General features: G+C 44.0%; 1 protein-coding gene across 4 annotated transcripts; it reads right to left on the reverse strand.

Annotated features, from left to right (window-relative positions):
• Positions 1 to 1,411: 1,411 nt before the first annotated feature.
• Positions 1,412 to 14,133, reverse strand: Tmem246 (transmembrane protein 246). 4 transcript variants are annotated; one of them, XM_021160512.2, is made up of 2 exons: positions 13,902 to 14,133; positions 1,412 to 3,233 (listed from the first exon to the last, which is right to left on the reverse strand). In XM_021160512.2, exon 2 carries the CDS (start codon positions 3,156 to 3,158, stop codon positions 1,947 to 1,949), a length of 1,212 nt encoding a protein of 403 aa, XP_021016171.1. In that variant the 5' UTR covers positions 3,159 to 3,233; positions 13,902 to 14,133; the 3' UTR covers positions 1,412 to 1,946. The 4 variants fall into 4 exon arrangements, with proteins under 4 accessions (XP_021016171.1, XP_021016170.1, XP_029332709.1 ...); XM_021160511.2 differs by having other exon boundaries at positions 13,825 to 13,911; XM_029476849.1 differs by lacking the exon at positions 13,902 to 14,133 and adding an exon at positions 13,467 to 13,743.
• Between the last annotated feature and the right edge of the window lie 5,211 nt (positions 14,134 to 19,344).

Raw genomic sequence — 19,344 nt, forward strand, 5'->3', positions numbered from 1 at the left:
AAGACTACTGGAGATTTTCACTGCCCCCCATAACCTGTGCCACTTCTTAGGGACTGAGAACCTCAGCTCTCCTACAGCCCTTAAGCCCTTAAGCTCAGCACTTAAACGAGCCTTTAGCCCTGGCATAAGGCTCTTAGCTGCCTTCTCTACTTCTCAGACCTGCTTAACATCTCTGGGCCTGAACTTGTTCACCCGGAGAGCAAGGGTAACCAATCATTCTCCCTCAATGCTTGCGGACACTCTGGGAATTTAACAACAAACAAAATGTGACATCCAAACTGAGCAACGGCTTAAATCCTAATATAATTATCCGTCCTCAGGAAGAGAGTTGCTGGCTGCTAGTTTACTAAGTACTATCTGGGAACATTCGTTTGTAAGACTCAAGAGAAGGAAGTTTCAGAAGTTAGTCCTGGAATCATTCCAACAGGAGTCTTGGCTAATTTCCAGAATGAACAACTGGTTTTGTTTTGTTTGCTTCTTTGTTTGGTTTTTATTGGAGCTGGGGCTAGATGTAAGCTGAACTGTAAATATTTAGAAACCCCAATGAAAAACCAGTCTCTATTTTTAGCAGTGGTTGGGCTCAAACAGCTACTATTCAGGTGAAAGCCACACGCCCTAAGTCCCCATTAAACACAAATATCTTACTAAAATGTACAAACGTGGGCTAGGTAGATGGCTCAGTTGATAAAGTACGTGCCGCAGAAGGATGAGGATCTGAGCTTGTTCCCCAGCACGCAGGCAGAATGCCACATATCTACAACAGTGTAGCAGGGAAGCAGAGGCAGGGGATTCTCTGGAGTTTGCTGCTTAGCCAGTCTAGCACAAACTGGTGAATGTTATGTTCAGTGAGGCCCTCTGTCAGCAGAGAACAATTGAGAAAGACACCAGATGTCAACCTCTGTCCTCCATATAACCTCCAGATACATGAACCTATTTCCATACACATAAACATGCCTCCTCCCACATACAATTAAAACATTTTAGATGTAAAAATATTCTCTCACGAGAGTATCCCTGAAGCCATGAATATACAAGTCAGGAGGTTTTCACTTCGCAGGCCATACTTGGTCTTCTATGCTATACTGTCACCAGTAAAAAGTGAAATGAGAGTGAAGCTTTAGGTAACAAATGCAGGGAGAAGGCTACACTCCTAGTATGGAGGTCATTCTTCTGTCTCCTTCTGAAATATTCACCTGCCAAGGAATCACACTATCACAGAAATGTTCTGCATTAAGTGTGTATTTAACAGAAGCAACTCGACTTGGGTTATTCAGAAAGTGCACGGAGATTCTGCTGTGCTTAAAGCCTTCATCCATAGCATTTACTCTGAATACATAACAGGTACTGGGAAAAGAAGTCACTATATCACAGAAGAGCCAGATCACTGCCTCCAAGACAACTGACACAGAACAACTTTGACACTTTTATTACACCAGGCCAAGGAAAACAAATAGAATATGGCAACATGGTCCTGCCTTCTTTGGGCATATATTCTCAGCACACATCCGTTCTTGAACCGTGGGAAAGGAATTTGTTCAAAAGCATCTGACTGTTCACCATACTCTACCCTTAAAATCCTAACTCAAGTCTTGCAGCACAGTGCACAAGATTTTTGGCAGTCCTGGGCTCTGTCACGAACCAGAACTTGCAGACACAGAGAAGATAACTACCACTGACTTTCATCCTCACGGAGAGAGGCAGACTGCATGAGGCGGTGTGGCTGTGTAGAGGGACAGAGATCCAGACTTGTGGCAAACTCCTGCTTCTTCTGGAGGTTTCCCAGTCAGGGCTTTTCACTCGGATGCGTTCCTCCCCTGTCCCGGCGCCTTTACACCTAGCAACATCGAACAATGAACTATCTGCAAGCAACCACATCTAAATAAAGAGTCCAGTGTGTGCCTCTCCCAGAGAAATAGCTAATGGCAGAAAAGCATTTCTTGGCACTCCTACAGTAGGCTGGGATGAAAATTGTACCGTAGGCTGGAAAAGAGCCCAATGTGTTTCACAAGGTTGGGCTCCACCACATAGGCCCTCTCCCCCTTGGCTCTCAGCAGAGAGTACAGTGCCATGTCTTTGCCAAAGCCCTTGTGGCAGTACACCTGGGACAGGTAGGTGAGGGTCCTGCGGGCAGCAGGGGCAGGGAAGAGCATAGCCGGGGTGCAACACTGAGAGGCAGGAACCACACTGTACAAGGAGGGACTCAGGCGCCGCAGTTCCAGAAAATAGTGTCGGCCCACCAGTTCCACCAGCCCCATGCTGTACAGACAGAAGAAAAGCATGACAGGCCAGCTGAAGCCTGGGCGGCAGGCAAACCTCATGTAGATCCAGGTTAGCACAGGCCCCAGCAGCATGCCCACGCCAACCCACTCCAGGATCCGCATAGGCTCTGGGTTGATGTAGTGCTGTAGCCTCTCTGGGTGATAGAGCTTTAGATACAGGGCATCTTGGAGGTGTGGCTCAGAGAAGCGAGCACGCAGGAGGTGCTCCAATACTGGGAAGATCTGTTCTTCGGGAATAGCATCATCCTCCACCATCAGGACATAGTCTGGATTGTAGGTCTGCAGCGATGACTCCAGGCAATACACATAGTCTTGCTTCTCTTTCTCAAATGAGTTAGTTGAAGGGTCATCACCGTAATCGTCTTCGGTGCCCTCGTAGCGGTTGGCCACAGGGACGTACTTAGAGAGCAGCTTAGCATCAAAATGGCTCACACTCCGTTCCACATTGCACAGGAAGAGCTGGTACCCTTCACACTGGGGGCCGCACTGCTGCAGAAGCCGATGGAACTGGGATACTACCTGTAAGACATAATGAAAGCCAGGCTGCCTATCCACAGTGATTATGGTAATCACCAGCCAGGGACGGGGGGTGGCCTGCCAGACGATGGGCACAGACCCATTGGCAGAGGGCAGCTCTTCAAAGTAGTGAAGGGCAGCTTCCCCCTCCTTCAGGCTCTGCTGCAGGAAGTCCTGGCTCATCTGGTTTAGATGCCAATGACGCAGATAGAAATATGAGTGGAGGAGCCGGTGGCAGGCCAGCGGGGCCAGTAAGCCAAATGTCACCACGGTTAGAATGAAGAGCTGCACAGCTGTGCTGCCCCAGGAGAGTCGCCGAAGCCTCCGGAGAAGCATGGCAGCTGGAGAGGTTGACGTGGTCATGGTGTCAACTTTTGGTCATGTCTGGTCCCAAGAACCAACCATCCTGGATCTCAGGCCAGAAGCATTAAGTCAAACCTAAGGAGAAAAGGTAGAATCAGAAAACAATACTTCAAAAACTTCCAACAATGCAGCCCAGCACACACTGAATCAGAAGTTCCAGTTCAAGGTCATGTAGCCACTAGAGACTTGAAAATAATTTTCTGCAGTGATTGTTTTCTTGCATTCTGTCCACCAGTGAAGTGAGCCTTGCCATGCTCACCCTGTTTATGATTAGAGGTACCCAGTGCATTCAACCAACTCTCCATGCCTAAGGATGTGACATTAACTTCACAGTGTGTCATAAAATAACCAGCAGTTGGTAAAACTATTATTTTGATTCACTTGCTACAAAGACGTGGGTGTTAACACAGGGCCACAAAACAAAAACCAACCAAACGGAAAAACCCAAGGCTCCACACAGAAGAAATACAGAGTTTGAGTAAGCTGCAGCATAAATGCATAGTGCTTGACCGTGCAATTTCTTCCTTTTCTGCATATGCCAATGGTGTGGGAGGGAGGGAACAGTTGGTGGCGCCTGTTAGTTAATGTCATCTTTGATTTCTCTAATCTCGTTTAGTCTAATCATTTAATTCTGATTGTCCTCCTAATTTATTTTGATAGGGCTATCATTAGAACCAGTAGGAATTAGTATCTTCGTTATGCAAGCAAACTGTGGACTAACAGCCTGGTCCAGAAAGGAACGTCTTGGGACATGATGCCTCAGAAAATGAGTGTGAGGTGTGAACTCCGGAAGTCACTTCACCTCTCCATGTCCTGGATTCTTCGGCTCTAAAATAAAATAATCTGTTTTGTGGTTTTATTACAGGTATTAAGAAATATGCCAGAGAGAAAAATTACACAGAATAAAAGTGTCATTAAAATATGTCCCGTGAAGCTAGAGTCTTGCTTTGCAAACAGAGAACCCCAGTTTAAACCTGAAGACCAGCCTCTTCCCCAGAACTTTATATAGAAGCACATCCTTATAATCCTACCCCGGGGAGGTGGAGACAGAGACGAGCAGCTCCCGGAGCTCACTGGCTAGCCAGCTTAGCCTGCTGCTCAAATTCCCTGCCAGTGCAGACATCCTAGATTAAAAGCAGAGTTAGAGGTTGGAAAAGTAGCATAATAGAAAAGAGTGCTTGCTGTGTAAGCATAATGCCCTGAGTTCAAATCCCACATGAAAGCTGGCCCAGGTGGCATTTGCTTTTAATGCCAGTGTTCCTATGGGGAGAAGGGAGGCACAAACAGAATTTCTGTAAGCTTGGAGCCAGCAAGTCTGGTGTGGGCAGCTGTGAAACCATCTCAAACAAGACAGAAGAGAAGGTCTGATATTAGTTTGTCTTCTGACCCGTGCAATCCCCCATGGGACATTTGTATACATGAACAGGAAAACGCATAAACACACATCAAAAGGGAAAAAAGCAAGGTTGACTTGTCTGAGACATTTGAGGTCCAATTTTAGTCTCTACATGCGCATGCACACATGTACATGTACATCCACACAATCTGCACGTGTGCTTGCACACATGTACATGTACATCTACACAATCTGCATGTGTGCATGCACACATGTACATGTATACCCACTCAATCTGCATGTGTGCATGCACACATGTACATACACACCTACACAAACTGCATATGTGCATGTACCCCCACCCTCACCCCACACACTGAAAAAAATGGGGTGCAAATTCGAGTAATATTTGAGGAGCAAGAAATTCTAACATTCTGATGGAAAACAGATTCACACCAAACAACAAAGTTAAAAATAATGAAACCAGTATAAGAGCAGTAGGCTGAAGGCAAAACTAACTGATAGCTATAGCATCAAAAATATACTCTTGCCTCGTGTCTTAGTCAGGGTTTCTATTCCTGCACAAACATCATGACCAAGGAGCAAGTTGAGGAGGAAAGGGTTTATTCAGCTTACACTTCCACACTGCTGTTCATCGCCAAAGGAAGTCAGGACTGGAACTCAAGTAGGTCAGGAAGCAGGTTGATGCAGAGGCCATGGAGGGATGCTCTTTACTGGCTTGCTCAACTTGCTCTCTTATAGAACACAGGACTGCCTGCCCAAAGATGGCACCACCCAAGAGGGGCCCGCCACCCTTGATCACTAATTGAAAAAATGCCTGACAGCTGGATCTCATGGAGGTATTTCCCCACTTGAAGCTCCTTTCTCTGTGATAACGCAAGCTTGTGTCAAGTTGACACAAAACCAGCCAGTACACCTCAGAAGTGTTTGTAGTCACTTGAAGGAAAGCGGTCCAGCTTGTAAGTGATGAGGGCTCTCCATGTCTCCTGAGGTTCAGCCGTACTGTCTGCCAGCACTCACATATCTGCATTCTACCTTTACACTGAGCTTCATTTCCTGGCTGCTGCCCTTCAGGGTAGGGGTCATATGACTAGGGCTAGCCAAGAAGAAAGGAGATGAAGAGATGAATAGAGCACCTCTATGGATCTAGAAGAGAGTCTGCCCCAACTGCTCACCTCTCCCCTCCCGACACCGACACTGCTTAGTGTTGTGAGCTACATGTAGACCACTGTATCCAGCTGCTAATGATTTTTGGACTTTTTTTTCCCTGTAGGGTAGTTATTCTGACTTGCCATCTACAGTCATGTAGAACACCAAACATCTCTCTTCTATGTTGTGACACATTTCAAAGAAGTAGAGTCAAGTCTGCAACAGAAGACAATGGTCCTGAGAACGCAGTTGTGAGTCAAAGGAGTTTAGTAATGTCAAGAGACCTGGAGAACAGCCCAAAAGGAAAAGAAGCAAGGAGCTTTTGGTAGCATATGACCCTGGGCTTGGTGATTTGTGAACATCACAATACTATAAACTTGTTCTTGCTTCCCCTGATCTGCTGAAGTCCACAGAGTTTTAGTACATCACAGACGGGTACCTCTCCTGGCCTCATTCGTCTCTCATCACTATTGCTGGACACCCAATATTGGAACTGGGGCAATTCCATGCCTCTAGTTCAGAAGCTCTGGGAATAGGGCCATTTAGGTAGTTTCCTGCCCCCATTACTCTTCTGTCCTGGTTATTACCCCAGAGAGAAAGACCATGCAGAGGATGGAATTAGATACAAAGGCAAGAAGATAAGACAATCAGCTTGGAAAATACCAGGTGTGCAGTAAATGCTATGGCTTATGATGGTACGGCAGGTGGCGCAGAAATGGGAGTGCCCATATTGACATAAAGAGGACCTTTAATCCCAGGAATTTTTTCCACTGTAGGAAATTCAAATACAGAGAGCAGGCTGGAGTCAGGCACCCAATGTGTTTCTCCCCATGGATCAAAGTGCAGAGGAAATGGCTCCCAGGGCTGGGCTCTTGGGTCGGGGAAGCTAAGGCGGAGTCAGATTTGCATCCATGTTGGTCTGCTGCACATCAAGTCTACACATGCCATCCACTGGGTAAAGCACACGGGGCAGGGAAACTCACTCTTCTCTCAAGCAAGGGGAGGGGGAAGCTCACGGTCAGAAACAAAGACCCGGAGGCAGGTTTCTAGACCCTCAGAAGAAAAGAAAGGCTCTCACAATCTGCTCAGAGAAACCCCCAAACCCTCACAGGGCATAAGCTTTGTCCCCCAGTCATGGGGAACTGAAGGGTCAGAGCAGGCTTCCAAAATGATCCCCCAAACTCAGTGGTTTATAAAAACTAAGGTGCTTAGCTGCTTCTGCTTTCGTATGTGGAGTTACAAACACTTTAGGTACATAAGACTATAGCAAAAAGCAGTGAATGTCTTTATTCTGAATATTCTGAAGAAATTAAAAGCACATGACAGTGAATGCCTATAATGTGCCTGTTAAGCATTAGAGGATTAGATTCTGGGGTACTTTTAAATTACCTTCAATGTTCTTTATATGAGAGAAGAGAGATAGAGGGAGAGTGAGGAAGAGACAGCAACAGAGACAGCCACAGAGAGGTACATGAAGTAGCAACAAAAATAATTTTATGGTTGGTGGGTCACCATAACATGATGAGCCATATTAAAGGATTCCAGCATTAGGAAGGTTGAAAACCATTGGTTTAGATGATTTCTCTGACATCTTTTCCAGAAGCCAATACTCAGTCATAAGACTGCCGCCGAGGCTCACACTCCATTGGCACTGTAGTCTGACTGGTTTTCTGAGTCAGCAGTTAACAACTGTTTCAGCTCTGTGGAGGTAAGTACTGCAATGCAAGGTACAGCATTCCCTAAGCTAGATTCCACCTAATCACCACATCTTGGGTATAGGACTCAGGAAACTATAAAGGATAAAGACGCTGGGACAAAAGCATGCATTAGGACTTCTATGAGCAGGTTCATAGAGTGATAGCAGATACTGTGTTTTAGCCAAGGAGCTGAGGGGATTTGGGAGACAGGACGCCTCACTATGTGTCAGGAAGTAAGAACTTGGGAACTGTCTATCTCCCCCTAGTCCACCCTCCTTCATAAAAGACACCACCACTTCTCAGGCATCAGAATCTAAGAGCCTAGCAGGTTTCTACTTCTCACTTCCTTCCAGGCTCTTCCCAATTCCAGGGCCTGGGGTCTGAACAGAGAGCTCTCAGAAGAGGGGAAATGGCTAAGGAATCCCTTCTAAAACAAAGCAACTAGGGAAATGCAAATCAAAACAACTTTGTGATTCCATCTTACTCCAATCAGAATAAAGATCAACAAAACAACCAACAATAATGCTGGAGAGAGTGTACAGTAAAGGGAATCATCTTTCTCTGGTGGTGGGGTTGCAAACTGGTGCAGATATTATGGAAACTTGTGTGGAGAACACTCAAGAAAGCTAAAAGTAAATCCTACTTTATGACCCAGCTATACCACCCCTTGGCTTGTGCCCAAGGGATCATGTTCACTGTTCCTCTATTCACAATATCTAGCAAGTGGGGAAAAGTGAAAAGTTCTTCAACTACCAAAGGCAGAATGAAATTGCAGTACACACACACACACACACACACACACACACACACACACACACACACACTATGAATACTGTTCAGCTGTAAATAAAAATGGCACCATGAACTTTGCAGGTAAATGGATGTAACTAGGAAAGATCATATTAAGTGAGGTAACCCAGATCCAGAAAGACAGACATCCTATCTTCTCTCTCACCTGAGGCTCCTAGCTGCCCTATGGTAACTGGAGAAACCAACAAAGTAAAGAGGGGGCATAGCTGGGGTAGGGAGTCGGGAGAGACATAGAGAGAGGAAGAGCAAGGTACAAATGATTGGGTAAATGGGTAAAAAGGTAGGCCTTTAATTAGGGAGGTGAGGGAAATAAATATTGAAGGTGGGCAAAATAACTAGTGAACTCAGGCATCAGATCAGAACCTACAACTACCACTTCACTAAGTCATAATACCTAGCTACATTCTAAGTATTTGTCCTTAACCCCCACAGATAAGTATAATCTCCAACCGGCATCAAGAAAACTTCCCTTTGCAACAGAAGGTGACTGTTACAGAAAACCACAGACAATTAAAATGCCAGGTTGTGGAGCCCAGTCCCAAGGGATACACATACAAAATAATTCCCACACCTAAGGCACAGGCAACATTGTGGAAGAGGAGGCAGGAAAAAAAAAATTGTGAGAGCCAGAGGATCAGGAACTTTGCTGTGAGACTGTGCTCCAAATAACAACATCAGAAGTTACAGCCATAAAGTCTCACCAACAATTCTGCCTAGTCATAAAGTGGAACAAGAAGGGCAATTGATGGACAAGGGAAAGTCCTCGAGGCCTAAACCCAACACAAAGAACTAAGAAAGACAAAGAAAGTGACAGCTAAATGCTCTGAGGAAAGTTGGTCTAGCAGCTTTCAGATGAAGATGTGGAACTCTCAGCTCTGCCTGCACCATGTCTGCCTGGATGCTGCCACAGTCCCGCCTTGATAATGGACCTCTGACCCTGTAAGTCAGCCTCAATTAAATGTTGTCCTTTATAAGACTTGCCTTGGTCATGGTGTCTGCTCACAGCAGTGAAACCCTAACTAGGACAGCAACTGAGCAGGCTATACTTAGGAACATTAGAACTATCTGCATTATCTATGCAGCATTATTATTTTTACCTAAAGATGTCTCTTTTTTTAGTAATGACAAACATGTTTTTTAAGAAAAAAAAAGGGGGGGCCTGGTTTTTCTCAATACACCTTTAACGGTTTTTAAATGGTTTCATATCTGGTCAAGTTGAGATTTTTTTAAAACTTCATTTTTAACTTGTAATCAAGTTTACCACTTGATTTTTTCAAAAAGAAAAAGCCAACAAACTGCAAGCATATGTTAATAAAGGTCTTAAATAATAATAATAATAATAATAATAATAATAATAATAATAAAGTATTTTTAAATTTCCATAACTATACTCTGAATGCTAACTTAAAAACCAATTTAAAAAAATCTCAGATGGAGACACTGTTTAGATGAAAGAAGTCCTTCCTCAGGCATGGGGCGGGATGCTGCAAACCATGATGACAGTGTCCCTTCCCATCTGACCCTCTCAAGCACGGTCAGTACAGCACTCTTTTCTGTAGAACTGGTCGATAACAGTTCCCCTGTATCTGCAGAGGACAGTCCAACTGCTTTGCCAAGACCCCCCAAAATTCAGCTCTGACAGTCTTTCCAACAGCACACAGTCTTTCCTTACACACAGCAACTCAACCATAGAAAAACAGGTCCCTTCTAAACAACAGCCTGGTTTCCCTGACAGAACTGCCTACCTTTTCCTTACACATTGGGGCCTTCCTCAGAGCATTTAGTTGTCACTTTCGGCTTTAGATTTTACAGCCGTCCCTCGGGATCCAAGGTGGATTGGTTCTAGAACTTCACTCCTCAGAACACCAAAATCTGAAGGTGCTTAGATTCTTTATATAAACTGTCACGGTCTTTATGTGCTCAGTATGCACTTCTTAAATACATTACATTAGCTCTAATACTGGTCAGAACTCAGGACGCTATGGTTTTTGTTTAGGGAAGAATAACAATAAGAATTAATACAAACAGCCCGGCGTGGTGGCGCACGCCTTTAATCGCAGCACTCGGGAGGCAGAGGCAGGCGGATTTCTGAGTTCGAGGCCAGCCTGGTCTACAAAGTGAGTTCCAGGACAGCCAGGGCTATAAAGAAAAACCCTGTCTCAAAAAAAAAAAAAAAAGAATTAATACAAACATGTTTCGTGTAAAGAAAATTTCATTTCTTGGATGATTTTCGATCTGCAGTTAGCTGAGTCCACAGATCCGAACCCCAAGGTACGGAGTAGAATATCTACTGTCAGAGATTTGTTACACCCTCACCGCCCACTCCAGGGCGTGTTAGACCCTTGATTCCATTTGGACCAATTGGCTCTCAGATAGCAATATGATTTAATCCCGTTTAGGTGGAAAAATAGATTCTAGCAATCCATAAGCAGGAAATTCAAAGCCCACACACTTCCCGTGTTGCCTGATGCCTTTCACGAGTTTACTCATAACCCTTCACTCAACAACCCTTTAAGTCCCTTCTTTTTTGTTTGTTTGTTTGCTTGTTTTTTGAGACAAGGTTTCTCTTTATAACCCTGGCTATCCTGAAACTCATTTTGTAGACCAGGCTGGCCTCGAACTCATAAATCTGCCTGCCTCTGCCTCCCAAGTGCTGGGATTAAAGGCGTGCGCCACCACACCCAGCTTAAGTCCCTTCTTACTGGGTTCAGTGTCATTTGTCTTTGATTTACCTCACAGGCCTGGCACAGTAAGTACTCTATACCAAGAAGAGATTTAATGACTGTATTTTGGCCACCATAGCCCTCTTTATTTCTCTGCTATAAAACTGGGAGCAGCATACAGTCCAGTCACATACTGGGCAGAGAAAAACTTATTTCTAACTTTGCCCAGCATTTATGTGACAGGTACTCTTTTAAGCATTGAGTGGATCTGCATAAAATGCCTATAATAGTTATTAAATTCACTTTGTAGGTGGGCAAGCTAAGGCAGAATAAACTTGCAGTGGTTAACAAAGATTTTGGAATGTAGTAGTAAAAAGGTCAATCCAGGATCCCTGCTCTTACCCAACATGAGAGCGTCTGAGCCCAAGAAAGTGAAATGAAAAACCATCAGAAACAGTAAGAACCACTTTTAAGACTCGGTAGGTAACAACGTAAAACAATACGTAGTGTGTGTGTGCGTGTGTGCATGGAACCACTGGTTACCTCTGAAGAGACATACATTATGTATTTATAAAACACATAAAGTAAATTATTTCATCCCATCAATCAAACTTCATTGACAGAATTAAAAAAAATAAACTCAGGTAAAGTGGAAAAGAAATACATTTAGAATAAAAATGAAATACCTACAAAAAATTTGGAGACATGGGCAGACTATAAACATAAAATTATACTAAAGGATATTTTAAAAGTCACTAATAAATGCATTAAAAGAACACTTTTCTACCAGAAAGTCTCAGTTAATAGAGAGGCGGTCCTTTTTCCAAAACAAGTTTTGAGAATTAACACAATCTCAAATCAGTTTACTCCAAGAGGAAGCAATATGGTTTCAATAAATGAGCATTTGCACAGGAATTGGTAAATCTTACAAGGTAATTCCAAGGCACACCCTTTGATGTGGGATAGCAAGTAATACACCCGACAGCAATGATGAGTTATGCTTCTTAGAACCAGTAAGAATGTCTCCTTTAAATTCTGTTCGTAATAGGAAGGGCTGAGTGATAAATGGGACAAGATAAATTTGTTGATTCAAATTATAGAAAATGTACATAATATGACCATTTTCATTTCATATAGGGAATATAATTTAATGAAAGTGAGCTGCGAGGCATGAGAGAAGGTTTCCTGCTGGCTTTCTACATGTCTGCAAAGAACATGTATGACCTCAGTGACCTGTACTCAAAATTTCACTCCACAATGAGTCTTGTGCCAGACACATGGACGGTGAGCAGGGCAGCAAGTAAGCCTAAATCCCCTTTAATCCCTAATTTAAATTGCTACATTTATGGTGTATTAGATATCTTATATTTGTGAGTTTGTCCCTTTTCATTATTGTTGTTTTATTAATTCTTATTTATTATATTGAGACAAGGTCTTGTTATGAAGCTCAGACTGGCATGAAACTAGAGATTCTCTTCCTTCAACCTCCCTAGCACTAGGATTGCGAGCCTGGGCCACTATGCCAGTGTGTATTTTGGTGCCATGGCTCTTGTTATTTTAATTACTGAGACTTTATAGCATGTCTTATTATCTTATTAAGCCTATTTTTTTTCTCATGACCCAGTATAATTCTCCTGGCTTTTAAAAACAACTTTGGTCTACAGCCACACCACCCTCAATGCCCCCAATCTTGTCTAAAAACAACTTTATTGAGGCACATTTAGTACAACAAAATGTACCATTTAATTGTTCAAATAGTTCAAAGTTTTGACAAATTGATAGTCAGATTACTATCAACACATTAAAAAACTAAGGAAAGTATTTTAAAGAATGTTTTGAATTATAATTAGAAAAACTACTCTAATTAAAATATGGGGAAAAGAATTACTGTTCCATCCATATAAATGAGCAAGACAAACACAGGTAATTAGGTATGGGCTCATATGGATAAAGGCAAGCAAATTAAAACTACATACCATTATTAATATAATTACATTATTAATAACTACATTATTAATATAAACTTCAAATGTAGAAAAATTTAAAGCTAAACAGAATCTCAACAACCTAAAAGATTTTTTTGTTTATATTTTTCTTTTTTCTTTTTTTTCTTTTCGCTCCATGCTTATCATTTCCATTTCTTTTTTCTGGTTCTCATCATATTAAGCGTTAGACGCACCTTGTTTGCTCTTCTGGCCTCATAAGCTATGTGGCGCATAAAGACCCCCTAGAAATCATCCAATAAAACAACTATTTCCCACACATGGTTTATTTCTCTCAGGGAAACCGGTGTGCACTTGCGCGCACACCCACACCTGCAGTTTCTGCTGATAATCCGCATGGTGAGATCATCACTGAAGCCGCATTGTGGTCCCGCAGGGAGAGCAAGGGTCGAGCAGGAGATGCCAGGTCACTGTGACCTGCGGGGGTTCAGGTCCCGCGACAACCTCCCGAACGCAGTGCGGCACGGGCGACGCCTGGCACAAGAACCTGAGCGAAGGCTGCGACACACCCATCCATCCTAACTACCACTCTGGGGAAAATAAGAGTGACTGAAAACCCTTAGCTTGGCATCTAGGGCCGTCGCTGACCTTGGGGAGTCCCCTCTGCCCACCGGCCTCAGTTTGCCCACCTTCAGGCCGAGACTGCGAGCCGTTCGCAGTGGCGTTCCAGGCGCGGGCGTTCCCGGGAGCGGGAGGGGCGCCTTCCTCCGGTCACCTTCGCTGGAGGACGCGCCCCGCCGAGGACGGACGGAGGGGCCTCCGCTCCCGGGCAGCCATTAGGGGGTAGCACTCGAGCCGGCCGCGCGGCCGGGCTGTGTGGGGCTCCCGGACTGCATCCTCGGGCCTGGTGACAACACGGCCCGGCCAGCGACAGCCAAAGAACGAGGCGACCCGCCTGGTGCCACAGACGCACCGAGGGCGGGGCCGCGGCCGAGCCAGCCTGCGGGGTTCAGGGCGGGGGACGCAGGCCTCGGGAGCGCCACTCACCTCTCTGGCCGTCGCTCCCACATCGCGTCCCCTCGCGGGCGCGCTTTTCCGCGACACCAGCCCGGCAGGAAACCTACCCGGTGGAGGCGTCAGCTGCGTCCTGGCTTGCCGAGGCCACCGCTGCTGTAGCCCAGGCTGGCCGGTCTCGGTGGTGGCGCCTTGGCAGAACCCCGCCGGGCAGAGAGTAGCGGAAGGCTCGCCTCCTCCCGCATTCGCTCCGGTGCAGGGCTCCCCTAGCTCTGCCAAGCCACGTGACCTGAGAGCTGCGGAGCAACCGCAGCCCCCAAAGCTGGCTTGGGGGTGGGGGTTGCGGGGCGGAGGGGGGGAGTGGAGGCAAAAGGCGCCAACTGATGGGCAGCGAGGGAAAAGCAGAGTGGCTCCCATGTCAGGAGAACAGGATGATGTCCCTTTTATAATGGGAATGCAAGCCTAGGTTTTATTCCATCAGGTGGGCACAAGAAGAAAGATGTATTTTAATAAAGCATCTCGCCTTTTGCGGAAGCGTTTGTGTAGAAAGCTATTTCTCTGTTTCTGAATGGGCTTCAATCTTCTAAACGCCTTCTGTTTAAATGCAAAAGCCCCTGGGAGACATAACTGGAGAGGGAGAAAAATATACGCACTGGGGTAGAGTAATCCTGATGTGCAACACAGGGAAAGCATAGGAAATGACTCAAGGAAGGGGGAAAAAACTGTGCATGTCTGACTAAGAGAAGGTAAAAAACAGCCAGCTTTGTACCCTAGCCTTACCAGGGCTCTCACCACCATACGTCTTTGTGGCCATTTTTATTGCTTCTATTCCATGTCAGTTTGCCAGTGTAGGCTAGGACTTAAATGAGTAGTTTGGATATACATATAATATGAATTTTTTTGGTGATCATAATGTTGTATTGTCTGATCATTATCACTTAAATACTCAGGATGGAAACAAGTTGCAAGATTAGAAGGCACCGATAGAAAATATCCAGTAAAACCCTTTCTGTAACAGGGTACATACGAGTTTACAGGGTTAAAAAGAGGAAATTCCATAAGTAAATTATTTGATGCAAAAATGAGATCATCATCTTGTTTCCAGATGTTCTAGCTGCTTTCTACTACAGAGGCAAACAATCCTGAGCTCAGCCTATTGAGCCAAGTTCCTGCTGTTGAAGCCACTCAGAACTCATGTCACTGGGGTTCTTTGTACATGTGTCCACTTGCAGGAGCCTTGAGGTGATCACAGAAAAAGACAACCAACTACAAGAAAGGCTATGATATCTGCCTGATTTAGGTGAAAATTTCTTGTCATTTGCTTGTCTGGTTTGTATGTATTAGACGTGTGTACTGGATGGTTCTGTGTGTCAACTTGACCCAGGCTGGAGTTATCACAGAGAAAGGAGCTTCAGTTGAGGAAATGCCTCCATGAGATCCAGCTATAAGGCATTTTCTCAATCAATCAAGATGGGAGGGCCCCTTGTGGGTGGGACCATCTCTGGACTGGTAGTCTTGGGTTCTATAAGAAAGCAAACTGAGCAAGCCAGGGGAAGCAAGCCAGTAAGAAACATCCCTCCATGGCCTCAGCATCAGCTCCTGCTTTCTGACCTGCTTGAGTTCCAGTCCTGACTTCCTTTGGTGATGAACAGCAGTACGGAAGTGTAAGCTGAATAGACCCTTTCCTCCCCAACTTGCTTCTTGGTCGTGATGTTTGTGCAGGAATAGAAACCCTGACTGAGACAACGTGTGTTTTTAACTTTGTTGGTAGTGCTTCTTTCAGTGTTTTATTCCCAGTTCTTTTGAGATTAGAAAACTCACCTACGGTAAGATTTTGTTCACTAAGTCTGTGGAGAGCTTTTCTTTAACAGTCCAGAATAAAGCCTGTCTTGAGGAGTGTTCCCTGTGGCCTTGGAGAGATACATGCTGGGCAACTGTTTGGTTTTACAGTGGTTTCATATTTTAAAGCTTCCTGTCAGGCATAGTACTATTGACACCTTCTTTTCTGGTCTTGACTTTCTAGTTTTGTCAGTTGTGGAAAATTGTCTGTTAAGGTTAACGAAGCTTGTGCATCCCTTTTCTTCTCACTTTAGATGTTCAAGCGTCTTATCATATGTTCTATTGCTCTGTAATCAGGCGTATGTACACGAATGATGGCTCTCCCCTCTACCAATACAAAGTGCCTCTACCTTTGGCAATATGTTTATAACGCATCTGATAATAAACCGGCTATTCCGGCTTTCTTCTCTTTTCTCTAGACGTGTCTAATAAATGACAGCAAACAAAACAGGCCATTGCTGGTATTGCATCAAGTCTGAAGTCTGTGACTTTCTTCAGGGACTATTGGGTGTTGCTCTGGTACACAATTTGCTTGCCTGGATTCAGTGTTCAATTTCACACTGTGTGTTTCCTGCAATAGCTGATATCTCTGATGATTTTTCCTCCTCTCCTTTTACCCCTCCCCCATCCATCTAGCTTCTGTTATACTTGCATAGGCTTCCCACTCCCCCAGGGTATCTTATCTGTATTCAGGTAGATTTGCAGTCACCTGAACATTTGAGAAGATTCTAAATCCAGTTTGAGGGGATTTAGTTTGTTTCTGTTTTCTTGTATTACACTTCCCTATCTAAATTTCTAGCCTCTCTTCTGCATCCCGCTGAGCTGATGCCCTGATGCTTCAAAGCTGAGTAAGGCTTCAGCTCTGAGCTTCATGAACTCTATCCAATTGCACACACACAGCAAAGCAAAAAGTATGAATCTTACCCAGGGCAGTTTTATCTTTCAAACATAGACCCTCTTTTGACATGTATCTGGGGTATTGTTTGATTTGTTGGCCTCTTTGCCTGGGGCATTGCCAGTGAGTCAGAAGTTCAGCAGTCAGTGGGGGTGTGGCCACAGTTTATACTAACTAGGTGAACCTCAGTCATTCTGCTGTTCTCTGGCTTCTAGCATTTCCCCCTCATTTTCCAGTTCTCCTAGCAGTGATGTGTGTCTAAAGCCATTGTGTCCTTGGAATCCTCTTTTTTCTACTTCAGTAGCTGTGAAGATTTAAAAAAAATGGGAAACAAACAAAAACAAAAATACAAGTAGAAAATGTCACATTTTGTTATGGTTTGAATCTGAAATGTCCTTTGCACAAGCATGTGTTGAACATTTGGTCCCTATCTGGTGACAGTATTTGGATAAGCTCTGGAAGCTTTGGAATGGAGGCCATGCTGGAGGAGGGAGGTAAGTCAGAGCTGGCCTTTGAAAGTTATACCTGGTCCCTAGTTCCTTCCTTGCTTTCCTTCTTTCAAGTGGTTTATGTCTGTCCTTCTATCACAATGTGGAGAAAATCAGGCAATACACAATTTATCAAGTGGCTGCCTCCTTCAGATTGCTTTTTGGTTCTTTTTTACATCTGGCCAGAATTTATAAAGGTCTTCTGCATAAATATGTAATATGAATAAATTCTGCATAAATATGTAATGCATAAATCCACCCAACTCCTACCAGAAACTGGAATATTAATTAATTAATGAGATAATCTATAATTACATTTGTTTGTTCATTTGTTTTTAGCAGGACTGGCTGGAACTGATTATGTAGACCAGGCTAGCAATGAACTCACAGAGATCCACCTGCCTCTGCTTCCTAAGGCTGGAATTAAAGTTGTCCAAAACCACGCCTGGCTGGGACCTCCATTTTATTTATACCATGTAGGCAGAAAAATAGGCAGATGATTTTCAGTTGTATATCTAGGTAATTGTTACATTCTGTCTCCTTCCCTTATTTTCCCACAGATGAAGTTACTCCCATGCACATCAAAAAAGAATATGTTAAAAAAAAGAAAGAAAGAAAGAAAAGAAAAGAAAATCGATTCTGTAAGCATTGTTTATGCAAACTTGAAACTGGAGATTTGGAAAAAGCATTACAATGCTATGTCAGGAATGCAACAAGATATGAGGGCAGAGAAATTACCATTTGAATAACAGGAGGGTAATCTTTAATCTTTACACACTGCACAAAGACATCATGCCTACAATATTTCAACACATAAATGCTTTCTTTTTAAAAGTAATTTCAGATTTAGAATAACATATTGTGTGTGTGTGTGTTTATGTGTATGGCCCAAACTGTTCGAAAGGGAACATTTACCCTATTAGGCTTATCACTCTGTCTTTACTTCTGCATCTTATGAATGTTTCTGTGTGAATGGGTGGCTGCTTGACAGTAACTTGGAGACCTGCCCCCTTCCCCTGAAATCCTTCCACATTTATTTTATAAATACAGAGACAGCCTGCCCAACCCCAGCACACGTCTCAAAATTAGAAAACGAACCTTGAAAAACTATTTATGTATTTCATAGCTTTTATTTAAATCGAATCCATTGTCACACTAATGTCCATTTCAGTAAACAAAAAGGGAAAAAGTCTAGGTTGGATGCAAATCCAGAATCATAGTTTGTGGGGTTTTTTTTTGGGGGGGAGGGTCTGTTTGTTTTTTGTTTTGTTTTGTTGTCATATCTCTTGAATTTCTCTTAATCATTGTCTTTCTTTGCATCAGTTTCTCATTTTAGACATAAAAAATATATATATCACAGTTTTGGTGTCTGCAGGACTCAGAGTGACTCACTGGGCAAGGGTGTTTGCTGCCAAGCCTGACAGCCTGAGTATGATACCCAGGGCTCTCCTGGTGGAGTCCCCTGACCTGCACAAACACACACACTCCAAATAAAAGAAATAGGTGTAAAAGGAACCTCACTGATTACCTCACAGTTCTGCAAGTTAAAAGTCCAAAAATTATGTCAACGTCAGGGCACTGGCAAGCTGTTTCTTCTCTGGCTGTTCTGAGAAGAGAGTCGGTTTCCTCATCTTTCTTCAGTTTTCAGATCCTGTTTATGTTCTCTGTTGGGTAAGCATCTTCCTGTGTACTTTGAGCCGCACTTCCCTCGGTTACTGACTCTGGCTCTCCTGACTCCTACTTACTAAGCACAGTAGTGATCATACCTGGCACATGTGGATAATCCAGGATCATCCTCTTCTCAAGTTGCCCCGCTTAATCACATTTACTGTGGACGGTGAAGGATGCTTAGGTTGACAGGGATCAGGAAAGGGATGGGTCAGGGGATTAGTCATCTTACCACAGTGTTCATCACCTACAGTGTTTCTCAAAGTCACTGTCAGTCCTGTTGAGAAGAAGGTGAATGGAAATGCAGAGGGGTAGGAAGGTGATAATGGGTGAGGAGTGTTTAGAAGCTTAGGAGAGAAAGGGGGCAGGGGACAGCAACTACTCATTTAGAATTCTGGCTTGTTGAGTTGCTTAATGTCTGGGTCCCCCTTCTGCATGGAGTGGAGAGGAACCCAGGTGTCTTTTTGGATTTTCTTTTTAAGTGTTTAAACTGAAAGACTCCAAAACTCCCAAAGGGAGGCACTTACTCAAGCCTCGGGTCAGCCGCGCACCCAAGAAGACACTGAGACCGGTACTTAAGGTGTATAGAGAGTAAGATTTAATATAGCAATGACAAGAAAGAACATAAAAAGCACATATACCAGATATCTGGGGTCGAAACTC

The sequence above is a fragment of the Mus caroli genome, chromosome 4, assembly GCF_900094665.2.
Source record: "Mus caroli chromosome 4, CAROLI_EIJ_v1.1, whole genome shotgun sequence".
NCBI lineage: Eukaryota > Metazoa > Chordata > Mammalia > Rodentia > Muridae > Mus > Mus caroli.

Bases quoted from the DNA above. Each gene is read 5' to 3' on its own strand.
- Tmem246 (XM_021160512.2), bottom strand. From the start codon at position 3,158: ATGACCACGTCAACCTCTCCAGCTGCCATGCTTCTCCGGAGGCTTCGG.